The 27257-nt window shown below is 40.3% G+C and overlaps 1 protein-coding gene across 2 annotated transcripts; it reads right to left on the bottom strand.

Moving 5' to 3' along the window:
• Positions 1-1244: 1244 nt before the first annotated feature.
• Positions 1245-27019, bottom strand: col21a1 (collagen, type XXI, alpha 1). Of its 2 annotated transcripts, XM_080481293.1 has the most exons (29): positions 26819-27019; positions 22273-22400; positions 21541-22101; positions 20827-20992; positions 20514-20742; positions 18844-19017; positions 17365-17442; positions 15859-15942; positions 14751-14813; positions 14266-14319; positions 14104-14157; positions 13937-13990; positions 9630-9683; positions 9464-9517; positions 9331-9384; positions 8936-8989; positions 7088-7132; positions 6949-7002; positions 6807-6860; positions 5799-5852; positions 5513-5584; positions 5161-5196; positions 4913-4957; positions 3816-3848; positions 3594-3740; positions 3426-3480; positions 3153-3344; positions 2994-3071; positions 1245-2244 (listed from the first exon to the last, which is right to left on the bottom strand). In XM_080481293.1, the coding sequence occupies exons 2-29, from the start codon at positions 22367-22369 to the stop codon at positions 2057-2059; spliced, it is 2883 nt and encodes a 960-aa protein (XP_080337419.1). In that variant the 5' UTR covers positions 22370-22400; positions 26819-27019; the 3' UTR covers positions 1245-2056. The 2 variants fall into 2 exon arrangements, with proteins under 2 accessions (XP_080337419.1, XP_080337420.1); XM_080481294.1 differs by lacking the exon at positions 22273-22400 and having other exon boundaries at positions 26819-26988.
• Between the last annotated feature and the right edge of the window lie 238 nt (positions 27020-27257).

The raw sequence follows: 27257 nt of genomic DNA, 5'->3' as shown, positions 1-27257 counted from the left end.
TCAATTTTATTTCAGAACTATAATTCTGGTGGTACAGCGGTTGTTACTCTCGCTTCACAGTTAAAAAAAGCCACCAGGTTGATTCCTGGTTAGTGTTGAGGGTTTTTCTGTCTCCCTGTGTGTGCATGGGCTTCCTTGAGTTTTCTCAAACAGTCTAAAATTGTGCATTAAAAGGTGTGAATTCTACCTCTTTGTGTTTGTCATGTGACGGAATGGTAATCTGTCAGGGTGCATTTTGCCAGTTGGCATCCCGAAACCATGAGTTGGATAATTTTGTTCAGAGGATTATTGGATAAAGCTTTTTCTCATTTTGTCTTGTAGCAGAGGTTCTTCTGTTTAATTTGAGATGTAACATTATTGTGTTTTTTTTTTCTTCTTTTTTCTTTTTAGTTAGTAGTGGAGACCCCCACGCTGCTACTGAATAAAGCATTTTAAAGTATATTTTTCTATTCTACTTTGTCCTGTGCAGAGTCCAGGGGTCACTGCAGCACATCCCACATTACCATGAGCGAGCGCAGTGTACACTCTGGATAGGACCACAGTCCACCAGAGGGCAGATTCAGACAACCACACACGCTCACATTCACACTTCAGGGTGACTTAGGCAGGGCTGTCCAAACGTGGTCCTGGAGGGCTGGTGTCCTGCATGTTTTAGTTCTCTCCCTTCTTCAGCATACCTGAGTCTAATGATGACGTCATCACCAAGGTTGTGAAAAAGCCCAACAACGAGCTCTTCATTGTAATCAGGTATGCGGCAACTGGGAGAGAGCTAAATCCTGCAGGACGCCGGCCCTCCAGGACCGAGCTTGGACACCCCTTTAGGGCTACCAATGAACCTCACATACATATTTTTGGGCTGTGGGAGGAACTCAGAATACCTACCTGGAGAAAGTCTGTGCACACAAGGAGAGAACATGCAAACGCCACAGCTATCATAATATATATGTGTTTGTTGGACCAATGACCTGTCCAGGTATCCTGTTCCCGCCCACACGGATGGATGGACGGATGGATGGATGGATGGATATCAATACACATAATAAATGCAGTGTCTTCAAGCGGAAGAGCCAGGTGATCATCTCTTTTCATCCATTTGATGATTCAGTCCATGTGGAAACTCCTTTCATTCCACACCCAGTTTTTGTTTTGTTTTTTTGTTCACAAAAATGAAACAGACAATGTTATTATGAATGCAGAGATAAAAACCCAAACCTCATGCTTAAAGGCTAGAAAGTACAAGTGCAAACATTTATAAATCACTAAGATGTTTTTATTCTGGTCTTAAAAAAGAATCATACAAAAAGTCACCATAACAAAAAAAAAAGACAAAATAAAATTACAAAAGCCATTGAAGACATGTCGCTGCTGACATACACAGTTATGACTCTTTTATAAATAACAATAAAATACCTGCTACAGTAATAAAAGGCAAGATTGAGGGACATAAATGCCAAAAAAAGAAAAAGAAAAAGAAAAGAAATGTTACTAAACAGTTGATTGTTAAACATTTTACAACCTAATCCTAAAAGAAAATGTAGAGTGAATGGATGGACATTGTGATAAAAAGCAGAACATGTGAACTTCTTTTGCGTATTACACAATGTTAAATGTAGAAACATGTTTTTAACAGATATATGGACAAGCTTACAGAAGCTCTTCATCAGCTGGAGAAAAAAGGTTTTGGCACAACAGTTCACTAAACATGTCATTTATAGTCATAAAGGTCTACAGTATCCACAAAGTCAGCAAATTTAGAGTTACATGCAGTGAAGTAACACCAGGGGGCAATGTGAGAAAGTGTACCAGCCACACTGACATCAGTTCAAGGAGCTCAGAGGTATTCACTGCAGAGGATTCTTATTCTTCAAACACCATCAAAACCTCAAAGAGGGTTCAAAGACACGTGACATATAATACAAAATACCACCAGAGAGTCTGCGGTGCTGATAAAGATCATTTCAATGGTCAGAAGAGGTACATTTTGTTTGCACGACAGAGAGACTCTGTAAAGATGAGATCTTCCTGAGAATGGCTGTTTGTTCTCGGCTGCTGTGTGTCAATAGTTGGGACCTTTGCTGTAGGAATTCCGCCTCATCATGCTACCATAGCACATGGACGGGTCACACACTCCAGGCTGGCCGGGGACGCCAGGATTCCCGCTCTTGCCCTCCGCTCCATTGAGACCAGGGGAGCCGGCCTTACCTGGAGGACCTGGCTTGCTGTACCCCTGTGGACCCATTGGACCTGTGGAGGCAAACATGCTGAGTTGTGAAAAGTTCAAATTGAGAATTGGACAGATTGTTCAGAACATGTGTCATTGTCTCGCTCTGTATTTGCCCTGTTATGGTCTGGCAACCTGGCCACGATGTACCCTTCCTCCCACCCCATACCCCGACCCTGAGTTAGATAAAGTGGTTAAAAAAAAAAAAAAAGATGTATGGAGGGAATTGTTCAAATAATGGGAAAAAAAAACTGATAGAATCACCAATTCATTATTTCAAAACTGTTTCTATACAACATAATTATAAAGTGAATTATGTGTGATCATCAGTTAGTTGGAAGTCAAATGGTGAAAAATACACAGTATTGTATCTGTTTATTTGTTCATTATAAAGGTATGTTATGTTCCAGTTAGGAGGGCTACACATCTTGGTAAAGGACTTTTGCTGGCAAGAAACTGGAACAATTGAGGATGAAAAGAAGCGTTAAACTACAGATATGGAGACAAACATTTTTCACATTTTTTTTCAGACCCAATATTACATCACTGTTGCTGTGGAGACAACAGCTTCAGGTAGCACCACTGCCCACAGCCAGCACAGCGAGCAAAGCAGGGAAGCTCACAAAATGTTCAGTGATTCTTCTGGTCATTCTGTTCTTGTAATAATAATCAGTTACAAGCGCTTTAATGTGAAACGTGGTAGTGCTTTAGTAACTATAACACGCTAGTCTCAAAACTGTCCTGAAACTGAATAATTAGTCACATTATTTACCAAGAGGTCCCGGTGGCCCTTGGTCTCCAGTCGTGGTTCGACCTGGGTTCCCCTTCTCACCTTTCAAACCTGGTTCTCCTGCAGACACACAAATATCCTTGTTAACGTTCATTTCAATACAGTTTGAATGATGCACTGACTCGTTGAAGCTAATTTAACCTTTGAGTCCATAAATCCCGGGATGGCCCGGTCGACCAGGGTGGCCCGGCTGTCCCGTGGAGCCACTGAGTCCAGGAAGGCCCCTCAGTCCTTGGGGCCCAGTTGGACCTGGTGGACCGGGAGATCCAGGACGGCTTTGACATCTGGTACAGGTGCTCCGCTGGTTGCTCAGCAACAACGAAGGAAGCTCAGCTGAGAGATGTGACAAAAGAAAATATTTCAGACGATGAGAATTTACAGAGAGCAGATCAATAATTCTCAAACCGTTCTCACCCTGAAGGATCTCTCTGCAGATCTGTCGAATGTGGCTGTCGGACATTTCACTTGCCTGTGAAGTAAAGTGATAAGAAGTATACTGACAGCTTCATCGTGTTCATCGAGTCTCATGAGTAAACCAATTCACAACAACAGAGCTGTTGGCACATCAAATGTCACACGTACTGATCTTCCTTGAGGTCCAGGTGGTCCAGGGGATCCAGTGTCCCCCGTCTGCCCTCTGGGACCCATTGGGCCCGACTGACCCGGCTGTCCAGGGTGCCCCACTTGACCTTCTTGACCTCTCTGCCCCGGGTCCCCTGCTGTCCCTTTCTAACAAAAATACCAGGCTGGATAAAGTGATACATCTCAGTCAATCCTGAACCACTGTATGTGTTGCTTACATACCTCTCCATTCACCCCGATCGGACCAGCGGACCCCTGTGGACCAAAGACAAAAGAAAGATCTTAAAAGCTACAACAGAATTGTATATACATTTTAAAATAACATTCAAATCTGCCTGAAAAACACAATTTGTAGATATCCATGACGTCAAAATAACAAGTTTATGGTTCCGCAATAAGAAGCAATAGCACCACCTGCAGGTTGAACCGCGTCATAGACATGATGAAGCACTCTACTATCGCCAATATGGGAACATGTAAAATGTGTTAAAGAATTACATAATCCAACTTTGTTAATGTATAAAATAGGCTTTCAAGAACTTAGAAACAATAGTATGGAAGTCCAAGGTTTGGATAAAAAAAAAAAAAAAAAAAAAAAGCATTTATGTAGTAGTTGTACAAAAACGAGCACGGGATGTAGAATTTCAGAAGAAAAACTAACATTTGACTCCTCAACCACAAAGCTCAGAAAGTGTGAGTGATATAACTGAAATATTTATCTCTGCTCGAGGACTGTTTCCCTAGCAAATGCCTGCAAAAGTGGCCACATTTCCTTTTTAACCACCAAATTACGCATATTTAAACAGAAAGAATAGCCATCAGGGAAGTATATTAAATGTCTAATTGTATCCTGATTATGTTGGGGCCCAACATAATTATGCAGTGTTTATCATTGTAGCCACAGGGAGTGACCCGCCCGAGTTTGATTGGGGGTCTTTCTATGTTGAGTTTGCACGTTATCCTGGGAACTCTGGCTTCCTTCTGCTAGTTAAATTTATTAGTCACTTTAAAGCGAAAGCTGTCAGTGTGTTTTTGGTAGTCTGTCTCTGTGGGTTAGTGCTGTGATCAATCAGCCCAGATAATAGAATAAACTTGTTATATTGTCCAATCATAGTTCAGTTTTACTACTTCCTTTAATTGGATCACAAATCAATAACTACTAATCCACATTTTTGGTTTTCATGAACTTGGCCCTGTGGCATTTGATGGATGCACTTCATGACATAGAGTCGGACATTGCATCAAATATCTAAACGATTCAATTATTTTGCATCCATTAAAAATAAATCCAAAACTTTTGTCATTCAATAGAAACTCACAGGAACTCCCGGTCGTCCCTGTTCTCCTTTGTCCCCCTTTAGTCCCTGGTGAGGACAAAACACATCAAATAAATCAAAGTTTCAGGCTTTAGTCAATAATTTCAATTTCGATGTTGCAAGCTAAACAATCCTTCACTGAGAGATGGAACATTTCCCTCAGACCGAAGCCCCAGACTGGGCTGATCTCCATGTGTGGTTACATAATCAATGTCGGATTTGTAATTCAGTTTGGTTTTTTTTTCACTCACTATTTCTCCCTTTTCTCCCAGGTTTCCCCTTTGTCCCTGTTAAAAACAAAACAAAACATAATTCAAAGTGTTGAAAATTGTTTCGTTGCAGATGATAAGCCATATAAAACCATGAAAACAGGAAAACAGGAAATTCTTTCATAATTCATGTGCTGTAAGGCTGTCAGTATGGAAGGAACACAAATGGCAGTTCTGGAAAAGGTAATGGAGAAATTTTCAAAATTTCAGTTTCACCTGAGTCAGTTAGTCCTAAGATGTTAACAGAAGCGAACAATGGAAATGACATGAAACGCAATGAAAACGGTGTCACTTCAACCACACTAAGAGACAGAAATGATATCATGTACTGTACCTTGCTTCCTTTCAGGCCTGGCATGCCCGGGTGCCCCGGTTGACCTTCTTGTCCGGGTTCCCCTGCACTTCCCTTTGAAGGTGTTCAGTTAATCCGTTATTCCCCAAAAAACACTTTGTTTACATACAATAGGATGTAACACTTCCAAAAATACTCAGCTTTAAAGTGGATAAACAGTGGCTGCTTTATTGCTTGGGTTAATCTTTTGTTTTTCTTTAATTTTTTTCATTTTGACTCAAAGAAATAGCCTCATGGTTTAAATTAGATTAATTAAATGAAAACATACCACAGGTCCTGGTGTTCCTTGTATACCCGGACTTCCACTTTCACCCATCTTCCCCTTGATTAAGAAATAAAACATGTCTTATGTTACAGTAAGCAAACAATGAAACGCCATCTGAACCACTTCACCTTATTGAGCGCAGTCAGTTTTTTCAATTCCTTATCATAACTCAGCTTCAGTGACGCACGAGATATTCATGAGGTTTTGGGAACGTGCAGCTTGGGGTATAATTGTGTCTAGTTGTATGCTTTCTTTTCCAGTCGAACAAGTCTCAGTAATTGCTCTCTGAAAAGAAGCCATGAAATCAAAGTATTGCCTGCTTGTCCATGAACTAGGCTTTTACTTGTTCCTTTTACCAATACACTTTGGCTTCCTAAAGGCAGATCGGCTAATGAAAAATGAGCAGGAGACAGAGCGACCAGACCAGACTGCTTACATTTCCACTAAACTTCCACTGACGAAAGCAGTAGAACCGAATCATTGCTTAATTTAGCTCCATTGGAGTGGCCAAGACATTGTTACTTGTATCAAAGTGTGTTTTACACACTGGCCAAACAAAACATGAAATGCTGCTCACCCAAGCAGTCTCCTATGCTGTTCAAGGCTCCTGCCACTCCCGAGAGTTTAGGAACATCTTGTAGTATCCCATCGCGCTGCATTGATCTGCTGTACTCGTTGGCAGCTATATTACACTGTGCTTGGATTTGACGGTAATCCAGACAAGGCTGTGCCTGCAGCTTGCTCGTGGCCAGTGGCAGCTTGTGTGGATTAATGCAATGTTATTGACTCTTCAGGGCTGCAGTTTCAACCAGCGCGCTCAACAGCCCCCGGGATGTAGAGACGGATAAACTCACATTACATTTAGCTTTTTCAAAACTTGCTAAATCTTTTTGGTGTCAGGTAAGATCAAAGGCAGGCCTTATTTCCGCGAGGTGTATTGGAGCTTTGCACCACTAATGCAGCTGTTTCAAGAAGATCAAGTGTAATTTTCTATCCGGCATGAATGATTACCTTTAGCCCAGACGGTCCTTTCATCCCAGGTGCACCAGGTAAACCCATTTCACCCTGCAGAAGAGTGAAAGAAACAGTGGTTAACTCTTTATATTCAGTGCGTAGCTTGTAAGTGCTTGTCACAAAGAAACAATTAACTTACAGGTGGTCCAGTTGATCCTTTGAATCCCCTCAATCCAAGCTCACCAGGTTCCCCCTTTAATAAGAATGAAGCCAAATGAAATCACGGATGTAAAGATAGTGTATTTTGGATATTTATGTGAAATAGAGCCATATGTTACCTTAGGTCCATTTAGCCCTGCAGTCCCTGGTAAACCAGGCATGCCCTGAGAGCAATAAAACGGATTACTGAATGCATTTATTATATCTGAGAGTATACATGACATGGAAAATCAATAAATTTTTTCAGATAGAGTTCTGTTAAAACATCTTTTTTTTCCCTTTTATATTTCAATACAGCTTCATCCCATTTACAATGGAAATTATCCCACCTCACTATGGTTATGGTTTTGAAATACTTCATTACTTTTTCAATAACTAATTAGTAACCACTCCTTTTCAAAGTCAGTAGTGACTGATCAAGCACAAAATATTAGCACTCTTCATGAGTAATTCACTATATTCAGCCTTCATGACATATACGACACGGGACAAAAACGAAGAGACACACAACCACATTCACACTTACAAGCATCAAAGTCAAATGCATGTTTTTAGACTGTGGAAGAAATACGGCGTTCCCAGAGAAAACTTATGCATGCACAGGGAAAATATGCAAACTCTGCACAGAAAGGCCTTTTCAGCACAACCCAGACTCGAACTGGAAACCTTTTCCACTAGGAAGTGAGGGTGGAAACCACTCCTGCACTGTGCACCCCCTGCTGAAACATGACATTCTAAAAATACAAACCAGAGTTAACAAATGTTTTTCAAAGCAGCATTTCAGAATGGTTGCTAAACAACGGTATCTCAGTAGTTTACTTTCTGCAGAGCTTGGAAACATTAATGCACAATTCATCATGACTAATAATCTCAGCATACTCATACTCAACATGCAGCAAGATCTAAAATAGCTCTGATAAATCTGCGAGAGAGCAAATATATGAATATATGGTTGATTCAAAAAACTGGAAATTGAAGTTAATTTCCTTCTTTATAACTGGATTAAAATGAGCTCAGATCAAGCTGATGCACTGCACTGCCAAATATTTCACGTGCTGATAAATGCAATGATAAAAAAGGTTTTCCGGATTTAAATTTCATAAAGAAAAAAAATGTAAAGAGAGACACATTTTAAAGGAAATGGTCCAATAGACTCAGAGGTTATTCAGTTCACCATGAGGCAAACTCACACTGGAAAGCCTATTTGGTTCTTAATGTTATTTTTTTCTCATATAAATGCTTGCAGATGCATGGTGGTTGCCTCACACTGACGTTTCAGTTACTAATGTGCATAGTGAATACATTGGGGGGGGAGACAGAGACAGAACCATAGAAAGAGCCACACATACGCTGCCACTCCAGCCCCAGAGCTGAAGAAATCCCCACGCTGAGGCCGACACTGAAGGACAGCATCTTGTTTTAACTTGAGGAAATGCAGTACTAATCCCGTCTCCCTGGCTACGTCGCTAACTCTATTGTTCTGGTGGGGAAAAATGGCTCGCAGCCTTGTGGAGCAAGTGACTCATCTTTTGTAGTCCAATCACAAAACTCTTGGACAGGACTTGATCAGCGGGGCTGACTGCCCAGTTGAAACACTTTCTTCCTAAAACAGAGCTGCCAGAGAACCACCGCATTCTCTCGATGAGTTACTTTCACTGCCTTCAATTACAGCCACTTGTTACATAACAGGGTTATCCTGGGATGAACTACAGGGGAAATACCCCCAACATACTGGCTGTCCAGGGCGGTCTCTGTTAACACGCTTCAGTCCCGTTATAACAAAAAAACATTGAGCATGCAAATTGTAGTTCATTATATTCGCCCATTTTACACTTCCACTCAAACACATGTTGCAAAATAGTGTACAGAAGGTTTCTTCCGGTTGTACAAGAAGAGCAAGAACTCATGCAACCTCCAAAGCACCAAACATGTGCATATTAATATTGTCCGTATGTGTAAGGACTCACAGGATGGCCTTGTCTTCCATCAGCTCCAGGAATACCACTGGCTCCAGCTTCCCCCTTGAAAATCAGAGACATTAATTCAATTCCTGCGTCTATTTTTAACACAATTTGAAATCACAGGCCTGTTTGTTGACGCTGATGACGTCTCATCAGTGAGTCACAGATTTGTCAGGCCATCAAAGAGACATTCATCTAAAATGTCAAGAAATCTTTGATGCTGACAACATTAGTCAAATGAGGAATGGAAAAGAATCAAGAGGGACACCAGTGTCTGTGCAATTCATTTTCCATGGTCGCTAAAGCCTCAACGCAAGTTCAGGGAACAGCAAAGCCTCTTCTGCAAAAACAAGTCTTTACTATGACTTTTGTAGCATGTCACACTGTCTAAACAAGCTGACCTTTTGACCGGGCCTCCCAGGAATACCAGTCTTTCCATCTCTCCCAGACAGACCCTGAAATCACAGAGTGGTGTTACAGACAGTGGCACTGGTACAAGGTCTCTGGGTTGGTCCTGAGCTGTTTTATACATACAGGTTCTCCCAGGTAGCCAGGTGGCCCAGGAGGTCCAACACTTCCTTTTTCTCCCTGGAAATATTAAAACAGACGGTTACAATGGGCAACGTCATGACTTCATATCAAGTAAAATTCAGAATTATAATTTTTCTTTGATGTTTTTAATCAAATGATGCATCCTCACCACTTGACCGGCTTTTCCAGCTAACCCAGCTATTCCCGGCAACCCTATCGAACCCTAAGAAAAGATTTTTCAAAAAGGGTTATGATCTACAAACGATTAATTCATTTCAGCTTTCGAACAATCTTGAATAATCGTATTTGACAGATTTTCCATGAAAGCACTGAAGCGATACACACTATGATAGCCCGATGAGACAAAGCGAGACAAACAAACATCGTAACGTCTGCATGGTCGCAAATATGCAGTCATTAGTCAGCAGTCGTTGCACAACTATTTGTGCTGCAAATTGACAGAGTGGCATGTTTTACTGCAACGTTCAGGCATTTCTAAAATTGCATCGGATCACTCCAAAGCGGTTGTTCGTTCTGTATCAGTTAAATGTTGGCAGAAGCAGAGGAAACATTACGTCAGTGGATTTTTCACAAAAATTCTAAGTAAAAAAAAAAAAAGAAGATGATTTTGGAACAAGAGAGAAATTACATCACTAGGGTTTTCAGAAATTGCATTCCTGCATACACAGACATGCTAATCAATTGAAGCTGAAAACCAAATGACGCATTTGTTACTGGACGATTTGTAGACATCAGCACCAGGAGCATTTTCCGCATTGGGTTTTCTGAGCAATAATACATTGTGTGCAAAAAAACCTTGCGATGCAAAAGTCAAGGTAAAAGGAATAACTATAGTTGTATGCCAGCTCCCTTCAGAGGTATGTGGGGCAAGTCGTCAACATACAAAGAAATATTTTTTAAAGAAAGGTATTTGAAAATATATAAATGTATCAAAACAGTACTAGAATTAAAAAAATTGAAATTAATATTTAGAATAAGTATATAAGTCAAAACCTAATAGGGTAAGGCTCCGCAGCTGTATGTTCAGGTCAGCCATAATGGTGCAGAGCTCGATAATTTCTCAGGTGGTACACACTGTGAAAAATGTTTGAGAACAACTCGTCTAGTTCAAATTACCACAGTCTCAATGTCAAATATAGGCTGAAGTCAGTAAAAAGAATAAAGCAACGACTTGTTTCTTTAAACACTTGTATTGTAATTAAAGGTGAAAGGGCTGACACTCACTACAGTGCTAATGTTGCAAGGCTACACAAAGGCATTTTTCTAGTTTAACAAGGGCTCCTTTAAATAGGCAGTTTTTCTACATTTTCAGTCCATGTGAGCACTAATGAAATGTCTTTCGTCAAAACAGCTTCTTGAATCGGACCTATCTGTTCTACAGCTGTCGCTAAGCCGCACTGAGTTCAATTTAATTGTGTACTCTTTTTCCTTTTCACTACATTGTAAATATTTGGGTTTATCAGCTTTAATGACACATGCAAAAAACGGGCTTGATTGTACCACAGCCTGATTTTAATTGTCTTGTGTGATAAGAAACATTCACATTATTTTTCCAGGCGGGAGGGCGAATTTCACAGATTTGGATTCAACTGAGTGCCGCCAGTATAGCTACAGTTCTAATGAAAAGAAAAGAGCGATCGCGCAAGGCTGTGTGCCCACATCATTGGCAATATGTTGTTCATACAAGGATGATTAATGGCTAAGGTCTTTAACAAATATCAGAAAATACACAAACATGGTTTTGAATAATGTGCTTATGACTTAATTTGGCAGACATCGCGTGTTTCCGTTCTACACATCCTCTGCCAGGAAAAGGAAACTGCACCTTTGGGTGGTTGCACAATATGGGAACAATTTGGAAAAAATCAATGTAAATGTGTTTGTATCCAAAGAAAATCCTATGCGCTACAAGATGGCAACTTGTGGGTTCTGTTTGACTTGAAAAGAATCTTAAGCAGCTGATTAAAGTTTATTTTGATTAGATTTCCTTATAAAGGGTCTTCAGGTTCCCCGCTTGCTAACATCTCTCGCCCTGACACGAAGAAAAATGTGTTGTCTTTCACATGAAGTTTAAAGAAACGAAGGACTTTAAAACTGCAAGAGAAATAGTTAGAATTTAAAAAGTGGTGCAGCCAAAGGCATCTTAGGCTTCAAATGTATTCCCGCATCTCTGCGACGCCAATGAATCAGATCTTTTCCACTTCTTCTACTTGTGACAATTTCATATCGATGAATGCCACCTTACATCAGCCTTTTTTGTCACATAATAGAATGACCTTATATTGTGTGTTGTTATGCAGTAATGTGGGTCTGTCTATCTGTCTGCATTCTGTCTGTGTCTATAACTTTCCCCAAGTCTATAAGATGTTGGTCTCGTGAATTTGCTCCTTTGATGTTCATTGGATAATGAACTAAGTCGTATTCAGGTTTTACTTCTAAACTAGCGGCCTGCTTACTTTTTCCATGTTGTGTGCAGAGTTTGCATGTTTTGTTCCCCCCTTCTGGTTTTATAAATCTAAGATGGCACAAAGCCACACTTGAAAGCAGCACCATTAGAGCAGCAACCACAATGAAGTGAAGAAAGTTTTGGAAAGAAATCGAGAATTCACTAGTTACTTGTTAAGTTTTCCCACATTGCTTCTTTTATGGCTCCTATGCAATGGATCCCTGTTGCTGCTTGAATTTAGTTTAAAACTTGTGTGCAGGTCAAAAAGGCCATAAAGGGAACAGCGTCTCTGTACTTCAATGCAATTGTAAAACCAGTCTTCTGGTCCTGTATAGCTGCGATGGTTTGTTGTCCTACCACTTGGAAGACTGTGTGAATGCTCATCATGGGCCATTTGCATTTTTATAGGCCAGTAAAACTGATCATCTGCGAGGTTTGAGTGTAACTGAAAAAAACCCGTTAGATCAATCTGCCTGACTTTTAACAGCATTTCCCTTTCTTTTTGGATGTCTGTTTGGCCACATTTGAAGTATTCAACCTCATCGACGAGAGTGGAGAAGACAAGGACAAACACCAATAAAACCTTAACGTGATACATCTTAAATCTGTAAGTGACACTAGATGAAGAACAGAACAGATGGTTCAGGGGAATCCGCCCCAGGTGTTAAAAATGTGCCTTACAAAAGGCTCAGGCACATTTTTCAAGGCAGGAATAACTTTAAATTGTTGAGCACTTGAAGCAGCTGGCAAGGCCTCCTGCTGTCACACTGATTACAAGGTAGGATGATAAGACAGAGATGATGCAATCCCAGGAGGAAGCATTAGCTCATTGTGATGTCGTTCAGATGAACCACAGTGACTGAGTCGGCAGCGTCTGTGGCCGAGGCAGGTGTTCCAGTGATAAATAAGTACCAGCTGTTGAGTCACTTAGGTTCCGTGAGCTTTTATTTGACTCTGGCTTTCTCATGGGGAATCCTGCAAGAAGAGCCCCAGCCTTCCTTACATTGTAGAGGCCACGCTATCACTTTGTTTGCGTCATTTCCAAGTCAACTGTGTGCGCTGATACCCTTTAGTGAACTGATCCTCAATCATCGTGGCTCATTTATGTTTGCCATGTTGATTGTTATACATCAACTTGCATGCTTTCTCAGTTGCGACTGAAATGAAATACAAGTTCTCCCCGTCTCAATTTATCTGGAAAGATAAAGGACAAACACATTTTATAATTTTAAATAAAAAAAAACTTTTGTATTGAACTATTGTAATAAATAAATAATGGACATTACTATATTACTTGATTGGCATGATCCACAAAAGACTTTTATTTTCTGATCTCAATATGATTGTAGAATTGATTATCTTTAAATCTTCTATCTTTAAACCCATGTCCTTCCACCTCAGCAAGGACAAAAACTCAAACGCCTGAGGTAGAATGCAACGTGCACAGGGAAAACACATGATTCACCTTTGCTTTCCTGTAGATAATAAAGTAAGAAATGCTCTTATAGCCTTTAAAGGAAGAAGCTACTGAGGACATAAGGACACATTTTAAAGGTCTCTCATGACCCTGATGCCCCCTCAGCTGAGTGCTCCTGCCCCACAGTATAGAAGTTGTATTCTTCTTTCTTTTCTTTTTTTTTATTCTCCCAAGGGATTCACCATTATATTTAAAACATATGGTTTCTTGAGTGATTGATGTAACCATGTTCAATGGTTCAAGCTGATCTCTCTAGCAGGGACTTCCTGTCCAATCCTACATTTGATCTCAAAAATGAGATATACCTTGACAATCCAATGTGTTTTTGTACTTTTTAACGATAGATTGTTTGTCTCTTCTATAAGAAGCAGTTTCTATGGCTTTGCTCTATCAGTGCGGTCATAAATGTCCCTTTTATTGTTGGAGCAGGAAATATATATTATGGAATATTACATCCACAGCACTGAGTGGTGTCTAGATACCATATTGGTGAAAAATACAGCCACAGTAGTTGAATAATTAACGTCAGCACCTTCTCTCCTGGTTGTCCAGCTGGTCCTGGTAATCCAGGTATACCCATCTCACCCTGAAAGAACAAACTTGTATTGAAAATGCTTTGTAGAAGTGGTCCTGCAGTTTGACTAAGACAAATCAAACAAACAATCATCGTTCCACAAATGTGCTTTTTGACCTTCCTACCGAAACACCAGGCCTCCCTTGTTCGCCTTTGTACCCATGTGGTCCACGTGGCCCCTGGCAGAACAAACACACACAAACAGACACACACACACAAAAAAACAGCTTTACATTCTCATATTTCATGTATCAAAATAATTTGTGTTAATCTCATTTTTGCCTCACCTCTACCCCTGGTGGACCTGGAAGCCCTGGACTTCCTCTAATGCCAGGGATACCCTTCAGATAAAAAACAAAACAAAAAAAAAAAAAAAAAAGATACAAACATTTGGTTAAACACTTGAATTCCCTCACTGTGTCATGCACACAGTGAGGGAATTCAAGGCTGTGGGTGGATTATTTCTCTCAAAGGTTTTGATCATGCTGCAAAACATGTGGTTCCCTTTTGGGTAGTTTTCATCACAAAGAATCAGCACAGTGCTGACGATGCTGCTATAATCAGAGCTGTTTCTTATTTACCCAATGGGAAAATAATCAAATAAGCACATTCACCACTCTGTTTTAACATTTTGCAGCAGTCCTGACCACATAGTATGAACAATCAGAAACTGTCATGACCAAACGGATGCATTAACTCAAGTGGTTTTCTCAGATGCTGCCGTCAGTGATTATGTACTGTATGATTGTATATTGAACTATGTAGTACTCACAGGCTTACCATCAGCACCAGCAGGTCCAGGCTGACCAGGTACAGCCGAGCTTCCTGGTTCTCCCTGAACAAGGTGAAATGAGGTCATTCAACCGTAGATTTTATATTTGCATTTTTCAGTTTCAAAGCAGCTAATGGAATCGCTCAAATCATCTCTGGTAATAAAATGCTGTCCTGCAATCTTTATTTATCTATAAAATGCATTAAGCAAGTTAGTTTATATCATGTACAATGCTCTTGTGTAGTTGCATGGGAACATCTGCAAGCCAGAAATGCTCCCAGCATTGTGAATCTATTAGAAATGTAGTAAAAAACATACCAGTGACCTTATAAACACAAACATGCTTGAAAACATGTAGCCTTTTTTTTTTTTTTGCCAAGCTTACTATCTCTCGGAGGTCCTTGTGGGAAGACTTTTATAACTGGGGCAGCTATCACTCGGTTAATACCCTGTGATCAATAAAGACCAACGCATAGGTTTAATTTCCTCGTTTGGTAATTTTCCATCCCAGGCAGAGTTTATCCTGGATACTGGTCTGGTTTGCTTTAAGCAAACACTTCAGCACGACTGGGTCCCACAAAGCAAGCCATGATTTATTCACAATGGCACGGCTCTTTGCTAAGAAGAAAAGAGACCCCTCGGTGTGTAGATAAACTGTAAAACTGGACATTTTCAGTAGGTAACTGAACATTTAGAGGATTAAACTGCCAGAACATCCTACAATGAATGAAGTGTAAGAAACAAAGCTTGAGCTTTGTCTCACCATAGGATCCATTGAGTGTCTATTTCATTCCTGAGTTTACATATAAACTGACAAAGTTACCGATCAAGTTATTTTTTCACTTTCGAATCTCTCTTTTAAAAGCACCACTGTTAAGAGTAAATGTGTGACCAACTGTCTGGTTCCAGAGAAAACTCAAAAATCAGGTTCATACCCTGAAGCAGGGACAAACTCAATTGTCTAAAATCCAATCATGTGAGGTTGTTTTCTGTGGGGTGTTTACAGTGGCAGCAGCTCACTATTAGGATTGTAGGACAAAGACACAACACTCTACAAAAATAGGAGGAAATAGCTCATACACGAATAGAAACAAAAAAGGAAACTGACCTTAATTCCTGGAAGTCCAGGTGGTCCAGGAGGGCAACCACAAGGTTCCTGTGGTGGTTCAGCGTAATCAGGACTATTGGAGCACTACAATAAATAAGCAAAACTGTTATGTTCTAATCCTATGTGGTGTGCAAAGATTGAATTAATCAATCAAATAATTTCTCTCTCTTTCTCAACAACTACAGTTTTTATTTTCTCCAATAAGAATTGATTATGTCAATTTTCATTTGGATGTTGTTTTGTTTGTTTTACGAGACCACATCATTATTTCCCAAAATAACTTTAAAACGTCATGCTTAAATCCCTAAGATTACAAAATGTTCAACAACGAATGAGAATGTTTTCGAATACATAAATAGTGGAGTGATTGATCATCAGTGTTTCTGATCATTTCTTTGTGGAAACAATTCTTCTAATTTTCCAGGGACCAGGAGGAATAAGTGCAATTCGCTTTCTTTTTCAATTGAAGTCTCGAATTCCAGTATGACACATGACATCCATCCTTCCTTCTTCTATACAGATTTATCCAACAATGGGTGCTCGAGCGGATGAAGGCAGGTTATACCCTGGACTGCTCACTAGTCCATCAAGCACAGAGACCATCACAAACAGACATATTCCCTTTACGACAGTTTAGAGTCGCCAATCAACCTGAAATGCATGTTTTGGAACTTTTGGAAGAATCCAAATTACCTCCCAGAATGGCCCTCATGCATAGGGAGAATATGCAAACCTTTAAAGAAAGGCCCCCAAGCTCAGATGGGGAACATTTGCTCTGTGAAGTGCATGCAATAGGTATGTATAGAATGGAAGAGATAAGGACATCCACTGGACACGAGTCAAAGCACTGGGTTCAAGGATCTTTTAAAAAAATATTTCATATCATATGGTGTGACTGTTTTTGCCAGAAAAGCCCCCGATCCTACATTCAAAACTGAGATTCCATATAAAAGTATTGAGAAGCGACAGACAGAAAGGGGAATAGAAGTTGTGATATTTGGCGAGCGTTTGCTTTTGGGCTCCTCGGTTTGTGTCTTTTGATTTATTTTTATTTTTTTATCCGACAGCTCCACATTAAAAACAGTAATTTGGCTGTAACTTTGTGGTTACAGGGTTTTCCAAGCCAACTCAACAATGGGCCACTGCTGCACTCGAGCCAGCGGGCAATAAAAAAAAAAAAAGAAAACCTATATTGGGTGCATCATGTTTGAAGCGGAGCCACGCGTTCCCTTCCAGCAAATGATTTTACACATAAACAGATGTGACTTAACATTAATATGCTGAGTTTACACCTTCTGTAATAATGATGAAATATGAGGCCAGAAACCCAGATTTTATGCTGTGCAGTGTAAAGGTGCAGAGTTGATGACATGATTGGCTGCAACATTGTTGGGTGCTCCTCATAGCAGAAACAGATGTAGCGGCACAGGGTGAGAACTCATTGAAAAACACTTTTGTTTTGGACAGAAAGAAGAAGCGGAGGGCCAAGTCGACTCTGATACTTACGACTCCAGGTATTTCACATGCAGTCTCTCGGTTGTTCTGCTCAGGGTCACAGTAAATGCGGAGCTTCTGAATTTCAAACTAAACACATTTTAGAAAGAAGAAAGTCTTATTAACTTCCGCTTTGTGAGGCTTGAAAAACAAGCAAAACACGTCAACTAATTGCCGTACGGGGGTAATTTTGCAACAGTTTGTTCGGTTTTATCAGTGCTGTGGCACCAATGAATTGAAACTGTTTTGCTATAACAGCCTAAGAAAAGATAAGTGCCCTCCTTGGGAATTGAGGCCCTCCATGTTGCCAGACCCCCCTCTGTGTTTTGGAGCAACGTTACACTTTTCTTCCATTATTTAGTATTTTGTTGATACCGGTTGTGAAATTGCTGCAGAGCATCCAGTGGACTGTTTCAATCCAGTCACCACATGGAGAAAAAAAATGGCCCCAACATACGATTTACATTATTCCCAGCCTTGTGACTCTATACTTTTAGAGCGTCGATCAACTGATAACAATGCAGCTCTGCTGCTGATAACGTTGCATGCTGGTATTTGGATCTGCACACCACTTTGAGCATGGTCAGATTGTCTGAGGGTTATTTTTATGGCAAATGCTCATAAAAATCACATCGTCCAATCATGGTGTGCACTGAGAGGCTCGATTACAGAAATCTGTTTCTCGTTACAAGTGTGTTTATACGGAAACAATTCTTGTATAAGTACACTGACTTTGTTGAATGGCTTAAAACTTCATGATCCTTTTAACAATGGATCAGAACACACAATGATTCTTATTGCCAAGGAGTGTTCATATAAACACATTTCAAACTTTATTATTGCGTCTGGCAAAGGATATATAGAAGCAACAAAAAACATAAACAAGGGTTCACCCATCATTTCATAATAGTAGTACATTTAATTTAAACAAAATACTATTATGTTCCTTAAATTTTACAGTCATCGTAGAACTAATATTACAAGCTGAAATTAGAGCATTGTTTATTTCAATTCTTGTAACATGTCTCATTTTGTAGACTGTCATTATGACTACAACTGCAACAGGCAAAGCCTGCGTAATTGCTTACACATGAGCCCTCTAAATGGCCAGTTTAGATGATTGTTTCATAATAAAAAATGTGTTACATCATACTGACAATAGAAACAAAAGCCTGTGCAGTGCAGTAAGGAGCTATTCTCCTTTCCGATAGAATTTCTGTGCATCAAGATGCTATGCTATGTTTGTATGGATCTATATCTGCTAAGCAGACCAACAAACGAATTCAACATTATTTAACCCAACAGAGACAAATAAAATGATCATAAGACGATGAAGACGGCAGGGCTAATTCTTCCAAGACTTTACTATCCCCAGAGGTACACGTGTCACTTAGGAGGTTGCAATGAGCAATTGATAATGTGTCACAAATAAAAACGTATAGCAGTAAAGTAAACCCATGAGAACAAAGTTGTTGATGCTAATGGACTTACCGGCACTGTTGTTTCCTTTTGGACATACTTTCCTACTTGAGTTTTTCCATTGATGAAAATGCCAACAGGAGGCTCCAACGATACAGTTTCAATCTCCAGATCATCAACATAAAGGGTCACATCCTCTTCAGTGACAAGCAGCCGCAGCTGGTGCCATTTCTCATCGAACAGCATCTATTGTTTGAGACGAAAGGATAAGAAATAATCATTCTTTTAATGGTGCATTTCAATAGGCGAGGCTGATTGAGACATTAAAACTGGGTGTGCATTGGTAGCATTGTGTTTCACGGGAGGAAGCAGGAGCAATCAAACTCATTGGCTTTGGCAGTTTAATGAGCAACCTTTATCAAAGCCAGACATTTAAATGTTTGTAATCATTATGATGAAAGGAAAGGACACTACATTATCTTAGAATACTCCTCTAGTAACATAATATGAGTCTACTGAGATTGCAATGATAATATTTAATATTAATAACTGAGTTACAATACTGCCAGTTTCCATGTTCACATATGGTCACTGAGTGTTTTGTTTCATTAGGTGAAAACATGAAAATATGTTGTGTATGAATAAACTACAGTGGAAAAGTGCTTAGCCCATCAATCTGAAAAAAAAGTTTCATCTGTTTCTGAAAGGAAAGCGTTCCTGTCAGGTCTCCCATGTATAAAATATTGAAGACTATAGAAACAAGCAGCTGTTTCAACTAAGTTTGCACAGCTGTTCCTCTCAGACAGGTTAATGTGATGATATACAACATTAAAGTATCAGTCTGAATGTTAAAGGAATTCAGTATTGCACTTGTAGAAAATCAGTGGAGTCACTAGAGACAGAATAAAGGTCCCACATTGCAGAGAAGATTGTTTTCATTTCTTTTTTAATCACACAGCACATCTCGGTGCCATAAAAAAATGTGTTTCGACACTTTCAGTCACAGCAACTGTATCTGCAAAAAGGCCATCAGAGCTTCAAACGTTCACCCTTAAACCTGTGGTCGGCCTGTTTTTGTGTGTGTGACTCCAAAAAGAGTCTGTCTATCAGATGACAGGGTCTGATAGATCAGGTGATACTGATAGACCGCAGAAAAAACCCACAAGGAACAGATCGCGGATGGAATTGCTCCTGATAGCATCCTGACCAACAGAGAGGTTGACTTACAGGCACACATGCACACACACATCCGCATTTAGAGACGAAAATATAAAATAAATGAAGCCACATTGCAACAAACCTGTTACTGATGAGATGTCTCACGATTTGCAAATGTGCATGCTGGGATATGGTCAAAAACAGCTCTAAGGGCACAATCACAGTCCACAAAACAGAAATTTTGCAAAAGATCTGACGAGGTTGAGAGAGCAGTTTGAGAACTTTGTTTTTGGTGTGTAAACCGTTAGAATATCCTGAAAAGTGTGATAAATTTTTCCATTAAATTAAGAGAAGATTTGCCGAAGCGAGACCCTAAGTCATCTTTCCACAATCCGCTTCAAAGCTTACCCAAATGTTCAGTTTCTCAACCCCAGCAGAAATAAACCTTGATGAAGTGTCTGCAGAACCACACAAGACATTATACAGATGTTTTCACTGGTGGCTGTGATGCATGCAGAAGGAAAAACAAATTAAGCGTAGTGTGCTTTTAACACCATGACAAGGATTGCACAGCTCGAACTCACCCTCGCCGTCTGTTGTGAAAATGTGACGGTCTGAGTCCCACTCGGTGCCTCGCTGGTCGTGGTGAACATGACAGTGCGTTCCACGCCGTTAAGAGTCACCGCCATCTGAGGCTTCCCGTCACGCGTCTGTATTCTCCACAGGTCCCACTCCTCGATCAGCACGGATCCTTTATACCTCAGCGTTGCCACAAATACATACGATGGAGGCAGGCCATCGGGGAAAAGGGTCCTGAACATTCGGATGAACAAGGCAGTCACCTTTTTAAATACAACTTCGAGGATGAAGAGGAAGACTGGAAGCGCTTATGATTACCTTGTAGTCGCACTCAAGTCAACGAGAGATGTGACTTCGTAGGCCTTTGAGCCATAAAATGCACCTTGGGTCTTTTTTGCTTTTTTAGCCAAGTTTAAGTGTAACAGAATATCAAAGCCCTTTTCATCTCGGGAATCGACAGGAATCTTGGCTGGACAAACAGTTTCTGTTAAAAAGAGACAGTAAATTAGAGGGATAGACATGTCCCTCCAGAGGAAAAAAATCCAAGGTACGCCATGGATCAGTCCAAGGTCAACACAGAGATAGAGAATCACATATACTGATTGACAACTTCAGGCAATTTAGAATGAACCTATTATACATATATTTAGACTTTGGTAGGAAACCAGAGAACTAAGACAAAATCCCTCATGCAAACTCCACACAGAAAAGTCCCAAAGCCCAAGATTGAACCAGGAAAATTCTCAATGATACGAACACATAGGGACAAAACAAATCACAGGAAAAACCAAAGGTAAAATGAATCAATGAAGAGTGAACTGAAGAGTCACAATAACTGATACAAATCATACACATTGATATAATATGCGCATGTGGATTTGTCAGGTTTCTCTCTGTATAAAGCACCTAGAAATGACTGTGTTGTATTTGGTGCTATATAAATAAAGTTGATCTGAATGTAATATTTATTCCAATTTAAGCTGACATGATCAAACACGTGAATCATTTCCAGCCTCAGAAATGTTTGCTTACCTTCACATAGCTTCTGTCGTATGACTTGTATGATCTTGGAAATAGCTTTGTAGTCCTCAACAGAGAAGACATAGGTCGAGGACGGCTTGTTGGCGATGTCCCTCAGTTCAGCTCCTTCTGTCGCTGAACCAACACCAATTGCAAAGAGAATGACTCCTTTTTTCCTCGCTACCTCGGCCGCTTTCACAACTTCATCCTGGGATTTCCCATCTGTGAGGACGACAGCTATTCTGGAAACGCCCAAAGGGCCACGCTCGGAGAGGCCAAAGAGTTTGTCTGTGGCAAAGTTAATGGCTGTCCCAGTCCTTGTGTTTCCTCCCATGTACTGAATGGACTCCATCGCCTTGATGAGGTTTTTGGTGGAGAAGTACTTCCCCAATGGAATCTCTAAAACAGGATCATCACTGTACTGCACAACTCCAACCTGGGTAAATTTCTGTCCAATGTTGAAGCTTGTTGTTATATTGACCAGCCATCGCTTCACAATTTCAAAATTGACATCTTCCACACTCCAAGAGCCGTCTACTATGAAGACCAAATCACACGGTGCAGTCCTACAACCTGAAGCACACAAGGAAACAGCGATCAGCAATGGGCAGTAAGTTCACTAAATCATTTGAACTCTGGTAGAGAAACAAATTCATCTTTGAAAGGTGATGGCATTTAACAGTTTCAATGTCAAGACAATAAGCACAACAAAGTGTGAGAAAATGAAGACAGAAGCATTCTTACTTCTTATATCTTCATCTTGAGCTGCACAAAACAAATGGAGAAGCATGAAGCACAGGCATCCTAAGACACAATGCATGGATGTCGCTTTATAACCCATTATGCAGCAGCACCAAATTCCAATTGTGCACCTACAGGGAAAGGGAAAACATGCTTTGTATTGCACAGAAATAGAAAACGACAAATGCAAGCATTTGTGGCACATGGTTATTCTTGCCTTGACAAACTATTACTTACCTACAATTATCAAATATTTGGTTTGTTACACAGGTTCAGGTCAAAACTATAAATAACTCTTTTCTAAAGGGCCATGATAAATTGAGCAAGAAGACACGTGTGCTATCAAACAAGTATTAAACTTCCAAGCATCTTCCAAGTAAAGTTGACTGAGAAATGTAACACTAATACATACACAAATACTCTAGGATTCCAAAGCAGATATGTTTTGTTTCCAAGCAGGTACTGACTTGCATATCAACTGAAGCGTTCTGAGGAACCTTCTCCTGAACTGCTTCTGCTGTTTGCAGAACAGAGCAAAAACACGCGGCCTTGGAGCAACCCTGCAAACATCCATATGTGCAATGCAATCGCATCATGTTTTGCAGTACAGAAGCAAGATGGTTGACTGCTGCAGGGGCAATCTATTTGAGAAAGAAAAAGCTTAAACATCAAAAAGAGATCAATTACACAGAGAAATAAAGAGGTCTTGCTCTGCACTACTCTGACATGATTTTGGCATTTGAGGTGGTACAACAACACTGACAAATTTTCACCTGATGAAGCTGACAAGGCAACTGTGTGAGCCAGGCGTTCTGTAACAGTGTTGTAAGTTTACTATCCGGCCAGAGAATACATGTTTTGAGTTTTTTTTGTTGGTTTTTTTTAAACAGATACTGTTTCTTACACTGCTAAATGCTGCACAAGTTAGTCAATAATGTTGTATCCTGCTGTTTGTGCAGTTTGTCATTACTCTTTGCTGAAGTCAGCTTTCTTCTGTGACTGGAACTTTGATGGATGAGAGCTGTGAGACTGAATAAAAAGCTCCAGGATGGAAAACCAAGATGATGAGCGAAAAGGCCATTGAGAGTGCCAAAGACTTTAGGTTTTGCAGGGCTGAGATGTGACTTCAGGTAGAATGCTAATTGCATGAATGAGCATTTGCTGCTTATCGTGACTTTTTGACAGAGACAATTAGAAATATGAAAATGCTTTTGAAATAACAGAAATCCCCATACATTTGAACATTTTACATGCAAACTACTTGAGGAGAGTTTTGCCCTTGTGGACTGCTTCAGTGGAGGCATCAGCCACCTAAAATGAACCCTACTCTGACCTAATGCAGGACACATGTTCACAATGAGACACAATGTCTTTACCAGAGCAGTAAACCACACAAGGAAGCCCTACAGGGAACTCATGCAATGCAGAGGTCCTGTAAAAGGAGGCACTACACATTAGCCACATACCTCAAAACATGAATCTCCGTGGACCCATCACACAAATCACATTACTCAAACACTCTGCGATTGCTCACAAATCCTCCATTCACTGGCTTGCATCACTAATCCTCAGTTCTCATGCTCCTTAATGTGGCGCTTTCGGTCTTTCCAATCCTGCCTCCACAGCCTCTGTACACCTTAGCATTATCCTTTCAAGCCTCATCTACCACATCCTCACATGGCACTGTCAGCCTCGCTAAATAAACAGCTCGCTGAACCTCTGACCACATCTGCCCTGAAACCCATGCTCGCTGTTTCCTGTGGGATTATCAGCTGTTTCCTCAAATTTGCAGCGATTTGCGATTCTGTGCCCACCACTGGCCCAAATACCATAGAAAAGCCTCACTCCTAAACTTTTCCTTCCTCATAGACAAAACCAATTGTGAGACCCTGTTCACATGCACATACGTTGTAATTTCACCTTGTGTTCACCACATGCTGCTATACAGCACGTACAGCAGTCGCCAGGTGTGATTATGTCACGCCTTGACAAAATGTTTTCAAACTGTCTGCATGTTCTAACCTACGGGGAATCTTAATTTTAGGAAGGCATTAAGAAGGTAAACAGATTTAGATTAATCTTTTTTGAGTTTCTATTATTTGAACTCCTTCCAGCTTCTCCTGTAATTTTGTTTTGCCTGTCTGATTCAGTTAATCTGTTTTAATTTTGCTTTGCCCTGCCCTAAGGCCACCCAACTCAGCACCTGCACAATAGTATCTTTACTGAGTGCTGCCTGCTCAAATATTTTGAAAGTAGTGTCAAGGCAAGTGCAACACATGAAATAACATTGAATCTGCCAAATGAGACGCGGGCATGTTAAACATACATTGTTTTTTGAAAGTTTATCTGAGTAATAAGAGAGCGATAATAATGTTGCATGTGCTGCAAACTACATGCAACATTATGGTGAAGTGTACTGTTCATGCTTAGGAAATTAGAGATGGAGGAAAAAAATGAAAAGAGTAATTTTTACATTTCTGAATTAATGTGAAGGCAGGCAGTGTTAAATCGTGTGACAAGTCAGTTTCTGTTTTTGACTGTGTTTCTAACACATGAATGAAAAACTGCTGACAATCTAAAAGGAAGCGGTTGCAAATACAAACCAGATATGCTTCATATGAGTTGAGAAATATAGGGTCTGTGGAAGAAATCTGAAAGGAAGGAACTGACCATGCACCTTGTAGCTGCTTCAGACTGTGACAAGGTCAAAGAAACCGGTAGCCAGGATATAACCTTTGGTCTCCAAAATGCTTCTATTCCTGTGTGGCCAAAGACGGTGTGTGTGTGTGTGCGTGCGCATGTAGAGCTGGGTGTGTGCGTGTGTGTGGGGGGTAACAATCTTTAACATGACTAAATTTTTCCATCATGTAAACTCAGTGTGGAAGTTACACAGTCGAAGGAGGTGCTAAGCAGCTGTAGTTGAGCAAGTCATTTCTTCTCCAGACGTTTTTTTTTCCCCTGACTAAAGCTGGAGGAGGTTGTTGGAAAACCCCCTCATTGGCAGCGTTCAGCGGGGATGGCTTTCCCCTCGACTGACTTTCCTCAAACTGACTGTTTCTACACCTCAATCTGAGCCACATGGAATTCATTTACACCATCAGACGATGAGATTCCGGGTTCGAATAGTAACCAAACAAATTTAGTCATTATGAAAGCAATCCAGCTTTGTCCGAGAATCAAAACACAACAGTTCACTTGCCGGGTTATCATGGTCAGAGCTGGAAATCATGCACACTGTGGCAGTAATAGCAGGTGCATTCATGTCGCAGATTAGTGACATGATTGCACTAACCCTAACCCCGCTCAAGTATCTATAATGCTACAGGAGCAGAACAAACATCTTGCAGCTCCAGATTATTTTCAGGTCTGCTGATATGCATAATATTACTGGTACTATTTTAAAAGCTTTAAAGATGTTTGACTATAAATACGTCATACAATAGATGCCACGCTGAGCCTGCAATGCTGTTTTTGATATAAGATTGAGCAGTACTTTAGTTCCAGTTATGCTGTTCAAGAAGCTGCTGAACAAATTAGTTCTCAAATTTCTCTGGTAGATAAGATATCAGGCATTCAGGGTGATTGACGCTGAGTCATTGCACTCTCTGAACAGTGAAGTCAGAAAACTATTTACCAATTATCGAACACAGAAAAAAAGACTTTTCTGTTTAAATTATGCAGGTAGTTTGTGTAATGTAACATCACACTTTTAATCTACTTGAGGCATTGTGGATATAGTTTTCTGCAATAAATTTGGCAAAAGGAAGTCGCTCCAGTCCAGAAACAACAACTGCTGTTCAGTGTGAGCAGCCCTTGCCAAGATCAGGGGAATTTATAGCAGCCAAATTCTTCATGCAACAAGAGGAAGCCAAGCCCTATCAGTTGTTCTCCGAGCAAATGTGTTCCGCTAATCCAAACATTTAAATAATGTCATGTAAAACAGTTGATCTAAGCTCCTCAGTCAAAGTCCAATTTCACATCATCAAACATGTTTCAGTCACTCTTCTCAAAGATAATTGCATTGATATGCATGCAATTTCATGTCTGTTAAAAACATGTTAAAAACAAATGTATGGGCAGAATCCATGCAAGGCTGCAGCCTGCTGTCCAGTAAGTATGGGGAGTTTCAAGAGAAATCTTTTTATGGGAAGTGAAATTGCCAGGAAAAAATATGAGATAATTCCTTTCATTCTTTTCATGATAGTTGCATAAACAAGGGACTGGTAACTTAGTAATGTCTTCAATATGCAACTGCAGCACAGACAGCACAACACTCATAATAACCAAAAACATACAATGTTAAGCTGTGGTTCTACACTCCAACATACATATTTGAAACAGAAATCAGTTAAATATGTTACAATTGAAAAAAAGCATCTGTGAAGTGTCTCTAAAGTTAACTGTTTATTGCCTGACTATTTTATATTTAATGTTATATGACAGTAGTATATTTATGCATAAAAGCACCCACAAAGTGCAAGGTAACATCTTTAAATTGCACAAATACAGCATGTTGTCTTAAAAAGGACAAAAGTAAGACAGAAGTTACCGGTAAGCGTCCAAGCCCTTGTGTGAATTCCCATTAATCCTCTCATTGAGAGCCAGTCATCAAAGCTGTTCACGGCCCTGGGTTTACACAAACTGAATTTAGGCAGAAGTGCACATGTTTCTCAGCTGAATGAAAGCCTGCCCTTTCTTGCAGCTCCTTCTGTCTCCTCTGTTTCTGTCCTTCTTCCTCTCCACACCCCCCAACTCTTCACTCCGGACTTTTACTGGCCCACAGCCACTGTCAATTACCACGGGTGGAAAGAGAAGCAGATAAGGAGAGCATGAAATAGTGTAGAGGACAGCCCATCTCTGACAGTCTTAAAGGAAAATAAAAGTAATGAATACAATCTCCTTCCAAGTGCTGAGGGTTTGGATCATGAGCAGGCTGCTCGGGGCACAACCAGAAAACATGGGGTTTGTCTGGATGCAGGACAAGCACA

This window comes from Lipophrys pholis (assembly GCF_963383615.2).
Source record: "Lipophrys pholis genome assembly, chromosome: 15".
Classification (NCBI taxonomy): Eukaryota; Metazoa; Chordata; class Actinopteri; order Blenniiformes; family Blenniidae; genus Lipophrys; species Lipophrys pholis.
The sequence above is the reverse complement of the archived record's forward strand: the minus strand, read 5'-3'. Positions and strand labels throughout refer to the sequence as shown.

Coding starts and splice junctions, on each gene's coding strand:
- col21a1 (XM_080481293.1), bottom strand. CDS start 22,369: ATGGGTTATAAAGCGACATCCATGCATTGTGTCTTAGGATGCCTGTGC. Junction 4,958..5,160: donor TGGGAGAAAAGGGAGAAATA/GTGAGTGAAAAA, acceptor TGTCCTCACCAG/GGACTAAAGGGGGACAAAGG. Junction 3,345..3,425: donor CTGCAGAGAGATCCTTCAGG/GTGAGAACGGTT, acceptor CACATCTCTCAG/CTGAGCTTCCTTCGTTGTTG.